The 6809-nt window shown below is 39.3% G+C and overlaps 1 protein-coding gene across 1 annotated transcript; it reads left to right on the top strand.

Moving 5' to 3' along the window:
- The first annotated feature begins 2221 nt into the window (after positions 1 to 2221).
- On the top strand, positions 2222 to 5392 carry LOC115153865 (uncharacterized). The gene is made up of 2 exons (XM_029699486.1): positions 2222 to 2356; positions 3380 to 5392. Exon 2 carries the CDS (start codon positions 3383 to 3385, stop codon positions 4973 to 4975), a length of 1593 nt encoding a protein of 530 aa, XP_029555346.1. The 5' UTR covers positions 2222 to 2356; positions 3380 to 3382; the 3' UTR covers positions 4976 to 5392.
- Positions 5393 to 6809: the final 1417 nt, after the last annotated feature.

Here is a 6809-nt window from a genome sequence, read left to right as displayed (position 1 = left end):
GAATAATCCTATAGGCCAATTGCAAAATAAGTTTAATAGAAAATACAGAAAGGAAAGAAAACAGCAACAATTGTATGTATGCAAAAAAAACAAGTGAACTCCTACATTGTATGATTTTGAAAGTGTACCGTAGTTGCAACCTCATTCGTTAAATGACAAGTTCAGTGTTATTCAGTAATCAACCTTAGACGCTGTCTACAGTTATCTTCTTATTTTGCTGCTTTCAGGTGTTTATACATCCTGGTCCTTTCATCTTCTTCCTTATTTCTTTGGGATTCAATTAATATTTGTTTCTGCCTCTCGAGCTCTTGATTTTGTTCTTTGACCATCTGTTGTTCTGTTTCCATTCTCACTTTCTCGTCTTGGAGACTTTTGCATTTCTCTTCTGCCTTCTCTGCCCGTTGTCGTGATTCATGGTCCTCTACGTATGTAGTGGTATGTATTGTAGGTTGTTGACCCATTTTCTTTTCTTGAAGATTTTAAAGGTTTGACTTAACTGCAACAGGTTATTTGAGATGAGATAAAAAAGAAAACTAATACTATGTTTAAAAAAGAGAATATTACACTATATTCAATACACTTGTGAACATCAATTTCCTTTTTGACTAACAGGGCAGTTCATTTGGCATATTTTTATTGTTTTGAATAACAACAACAAAAAATCTGAATTTAGAGGTAATAAATAGCATGCATCAAATGAAACAAAAAAAGTTAAATATTCTGTAGGGAATAAATAACTCTATATAGCCTACCTTACTGTCCTCTTTTATAAGCTGTCTGGATGTGGGTCCCTGCTGTGTTAGTCAGTGGGTATGTGGTTAGAAAGACACCAAGAAGCCAGGGGAGCTGCCCAGTGATGTATATTACCGTTTTTGACAGAGCGCTCAGAGAAGATGATGACTGCACATGCACAGTATGTGTACAGAGGGAGGTTATGATACCTTGCCTCCTAAAAAAAAAAAAAAAGTCTGCATTTATATCACATAATAAAACCAACACTTTATTACATCAACCTTATTGCATAGTCAGCTATTTTTATTGAGACTTTCATTGCATTGCTGCTTTCAATGCCCATGGACTGGTAGGTGAAGTGATTATAAACTTTATGACATTGTCCTTACCACAGAGTAAGCACTTTTGATTGACATCTACTGTATGAACATGCAGAAATACAATATAATGTAAAACTTACTGTAAGGTATAATTATCTTTTTACATCAGCACATGTATCAATATGTTCTATTGTTTTGTTAAGCTACATGCTTGTGTGAATATTATGTCCTAAGAGACCGTGTATGTGACTAACTGCTGAGCTGTGGCTAATTAGGGGGTAAAACTGTTGAGGCATGCAGTTTCACAAACTAGAGTCACATGAGAAACCACTTGATACTGAAATACAATAACGGGCTCAGAGTGTACAGGAAGTGCGTCACGAGGCTGGGACCAGCCTGCACGCCAACGATAGATTGAGTAAGTTTAAACCATGCTCATCCTCCCTCTGACAGGCCAGCAGTGAGCGGGAACTATCTCTGTCAGAGTATTTAAAGAAGAACAAAGGATGTGACACTCAGTTCTCTGTGTGCCCTGCGTGGTGTCACAGTGAGCCCGTATATACGAACATCATATTTACCATTTATATTATCAATGCAATTATATGAGCAGAATTAAACGATTGATCTGAAACTAAAGTAAACGGTCTGATTTTTATCCTAATACCAGATTCGATTGACGCAACCTAACATTACCCATCAGGCCAGAAACTCTGCGATAACTATGTTCATGATTACACGCTGGTAGTGTAGGTCTAAATGAATATCATAGGTCACTACTTTGCTATTCCTTTCTCCAGGCACTGCATACAAAGCAATAAACAAAACAGCTGACTAGGCGGATGAAACAATAAAATGTAATATTTTCCCGCTTGATCACAAGAGGAACACATGATCACCTTGTAAAAACGGTAAATTTATTATACAATGGGTAAGGTCATTCAGTACGGTACTGTATTGCGTTTCCTTCTGGCTCTATTGGTTATATATATATATATATATATATATATAACCTCCTGTTGATGACTAATGTGATGACTTTGATTGAACAACATGTTTAATCATATACTTTCATATCATAGAACAATATACATCTTTCATTGTCTTTGAGATTATAAACCTGTGTATGTTTCGAACGAGAGAGCCAGTATTTGCAACCATTGTCTCTGCATGTGGAACTCTTGGGTTCTTGGTGCGTTTCTGACAACATTATCTACATCACTGGACCAAAACAGCTTCACATCCAACCAGTTTACGAGAGAAGACCGCAAGCAGTAACACAGTAGTTCTTTATTTCTACAGAAGAGGTAAACAACTTCTAAGATGATTTGATGAAAATATGTTTTCTTGATTTCATATGCCTAGAGATTGGTTGCAATTGAAAGAAATTATTACAACAACATTTTGTATAATTTCTTACATATTTGTATAATTAATAATATATATATATACAGTACCAGTCGCTCTGGATAAGAGCGTCTGCTAAATGACGTAAATGTAAATGTAAATGTAAATGTACCAGTCAACATTTTGGACACACCTACTCATTCCAGGGTTTGTCTTTATTTTTTACACTTTTTCTACATTGTAGAATAATAGTGAAGACATCAAAACAATGAAATAACACATACGGAATCATGTTGTAACCAAAAAAATGTCAAAAATATATTTTAGATTCTTCAATGTAGCCACCCGTTGACAGCTTTTCACATATTTCTGAATGAAAATTTTAAATAAATAAAAAATTAGGAGCTTTTCAGTAGCCACATGAAGAGCCGCAGGTGTTTCGATCCCTGATTTTCAAATTTCTCATCAAATCACAATTTTCACCAAAATATTTCATATTTAAAATTCCTTTAAAAAAAAATTCAGGCCAACATATTTCCATATTGTCTCAAGCTATGTATCTTGACATTTGAGAACATGTGCTGTACTTGTAAATGTGACAGTCAAGAAAGCTCACAGGAGTTGAACTTTTCTGTACTGTCGGGTTTAGCAATTTGTATGAAATCAATGACAATGTAGGCTACACCTACAAATATTTTTGCAATTAAAAAAAAGTAAAATAATATGTGCCCAACTCTATCGAGAAAAACATAGTAATCTGTTTTGTTTTCTGCAGCAGCAATATTATTCAGCAGCAATAGATTAATAAATTCACACATCAATAATCTAGGATCAACATCGGAGTGCTCCACATAAATGTAACGGGATCTTTAGTATAGAATCACCATAGCATCACCATAGGTTGAGGAGGCATGGCCAAGTCAAATCCTCCTCCTTCCTCTTTCCCACCACTGTAGTAACCCCTGTTCTGATTTATTTTTCAGAAAATGGCATTAAATAACAAATCCAGAAGAGCAGAAAGTAACCGATTCCTTAAACAATCAAAGCCGTTGGAGACAGGCAACCCTTCAATCCATAGACTTAATCTGCAAAGGAAATATGGAGAAAATGAGAGCTTTGACCAGTTCACATTTGGGAAGAAAGCGGATCAAGTGAATAACAAGGTGATATTGCTTCTGGGGGCCACAGGTGAAGGAAAAACAACTCTGGTCAATGTCATGATCAACTACATTCTTGGGGTAAAGTGGGAAGACCGTTACCGCTTTAAGCTCATCCATGAGGTGACCAACAAGTCACAGGCTGAGAGTCAGACTTCAGTCGTTACGTCATACGAGCTCTACAACCAGCCAGGCTTTCAGATTCCTTATTCTCTGACCATCATTGACACACCAGGGTTCGGAGACACCAGAGGAATGGCTCATGATAAACTGATCACAGGCCAGCTAAAGGATTTCTTGTGTAACCCTTTAGGCATCGATCACATTGATGCAGTTGGCTTTATAGTGAATTCATCCCACCCACGTCTTACTCCCCACCAGAAATACATTTTTGACTCCATCCTGTCCATCTTTGGAAAAGACATTGCTGAAAACATCTTGATGCTTGTGACATTTGTTGATGGCAAAGCCATACCTGTGCTGGAGGCCATCAAAGCTGCAGATTTGCCCTGTCGGAAAAACAATGAGGGACTACCAATCCATTTCAAATTCAATAATTCATCTCTGTACACTCAGAAAACGGATGAATCTGATGTTCTTGATGGGGTACAGCAAATTTTCTGGGAGTCAGGTATTAAGCACATGAAGGAATTTTTCCAAGCCCTGGAAAACATTGAGAGCAAAGATCTGACCCTGACCAAGAAAGTGCTGGAAGAACGTGAGAGTCTGGAGAAGCACCTGAAAAACCTGATCCCTCAAATCACAGTTCTTCTGTCAAAGCGTGATGAGAATCAACACCTCAAACAGTGTCTGGAGAAGGAGGGAAAAAACATGGAAGACAACAAAGACTTTGAGACAGAGGTAGAGGTTCAAGTAGAGAAGAGAACCAAATTAAAATGCTTTGTTACAAACTGTAACACATGCATGTCCACATGCCACACCAGCTGCTTTCTCCCTAATGAGGATGATGTCAAAACGTGCGCAGTGATGGATGATGATGGCAACTGTGTCATGTGTCCGGGAAACTGCTCTTACCTTGCCCACGATAGGGAAAGGGCCTTATGGACATATGAAACAAAGACAGAGAAAAGGACCGTGCAAGAAATGAAGGACAACTTCATGAAGGCACAGGGCAAGTTCTTGGACAACAAGCAGATACTGGAAAAACTAGATGATGAATTACGAAAGAAACAGGAAAAGCTGAATCATTTGGCAAACCTGTGCTCCAACTGTCTCAGCAGGCTTAGCGAGATTGCGCTGAAGTCAAGTTCTCTCTCCACTATAGAGTACATTAGCATGCTTATTAAAACAGAGGAGGATGAACACAAGCCGGGCTTTGACAATCGGATCATAGGGTTGAAAAAAATGAAACAGGAGTTTGAGATTCTGGACAAGATTGCAAGAGGGGAGAATCTAATCTAGTGACATAAGAACAGGGGTAAATTTTTCAGGATGCAACATTTTGGTAACGTTTAGATAGAAATGTGCTATGTAGAACAAACATCCTCTCCGACATGTAGAATAAGGAATCAGGTCGGCTCTATTCGTGGCATTTCCATCTGCAACGGCTACTTCACTTTATGGCATAAAGTGTGAAAGATCAACAAACCTCTGTTTATTATGGAAATCTAAAATTCCCAGCAGCTCATTGATAAAAAGAAACTGAAGATATTTCTCTGTTATTTGTTATGACAAATTACATGAACAAATTATGTATGACTTTAATCATGTTTGGAAAAAATATTGTAATGCCTTGAGCACTACAGATAAACTATATATACAAAAGTATGTGTACACCCCTTCAAATTAGTGGATTCGGCCATTTCAGTCACACCCGTTGCTGACAGGTGTATAAAATCGAGCACACAGCCATGCAATCTCCATAGACAAACATTGGCAGTAGAATGGCCTTACTGAAGAGCTCCGTGACTTTCAACGTGGCACCGTCATAGGATGCCACTTTTCCAACAAGTCACTCCATTAAATGTCTGCCCTACTAGAGCTGGCCTGGTCAACTGTAAATTATGTTATTGTGAAGTGGAAACGTCTAGGAGCAACAACGGCTCAGCCGCAAAGTGGGAGGACACAAAAGCTCACAGAACGGGGCCGCCGATTGCTGAAGCGCATAACGTGAAAAAATGGTCTGTCCTTGGTTGAAACACTCACTACCGAGTTCCAAACTGCCTCTGGAAGCAACATCAGCACAATAACTGTTCGTCGGGAGATTCATGAAATGGGTTTACATGGCCGAGCAGCCGCACACAAGCCTAAGATCACCATGCGCAATGCCAAGCGTCGGCTGGCGTGGTGTAAATCTCCCCACCATTGAACTCTGGAGCATTGGAAACACGTTCTCTGGAGTGATGAATCACGCTTCACCATCTGGCAGTCCTACGGACGAATCCGTGTTTGGCGGATGCCAGGAAAACGCTACCTGCCTGAATGCATAGTGCCAACTGTAAAATTTGGTGGAGGAGGAATAATGGTCTGCGGCTGTTTTTCATGGTTCAGGCTAGTTCCAGTGAAGGGAAATCTTAACCCTACAGCATACTTTGTGGCAACAGTTTGGAGAAGGCCCTTTCCTGTTTCAGCATGACAATGCCCCGTACACAAAGCAAGGTCCATAAGGAAATAAGATTGGTGTGGAAGGACTTGACTGGCCTGCACAGAGCCCTGACCACAACCCCATCGAACACCTTTGGGATAAATTAGAACACTGACTGTGAGCCAGGCCTCATCGCCCAACATCAGTGCCCGACCTCACTAATGCTCTTGTGACTGAATGGAAGCAAGTCCCCGCAGCAATGTTCCAATATCTACTGGAAAGCCTTCCCAGAAGAGTGGAGGCTGTTATAGCAGCAAAGGGTGGACCAACTCCATATTAATGCCCATGATTTTGGAATGAGATGTTCGGCAAGCAGGTGTCCACATACTTTTGGTCATGTAGTGTGTATATATAGAACCACAAGCATCAGGTACACTGTTTAGAATGGTGTTCTCTCACGAATTGCATTTAAACAAATGTTTTTGAAAATGCGTTTTTTTAATTTGGCAGCTTCATTACAGGAGTTGCATGTTTGGTTAAGATGTATAACCATAATCTACGTACATTTGGCCATGCAGTGTAGTTTATCTAAGAAGGCTTGGATTACGTGCACTCCCCTACATATTTATTTGGACAGTGAAGCTAATACTTTTAATTTGGCTCTTTACGCCAGCATTTTGAGATAACATGTTATATGAGGCGACAGTTCAG

Source organism: Salmo trutta, chromosome 19 (genome assembly GCF_901001165.1).
Source record: "Salmo trutta chromosome 19, fSalTru1.1, whole genome shotgun sequence".
In the NCBI taxonomy this organism is placed as follows: Eukaryota; Metazoa; Chordata; class Actinopteri; order Salmoniformes; family Salmonidae; genus Salmo; species Salmo trutta.
The sequence above is the reverse complement of the archived record's forward strand: the minus strand, read 5'-3'. Positions and strand labels throughout refer to the sequence as shown.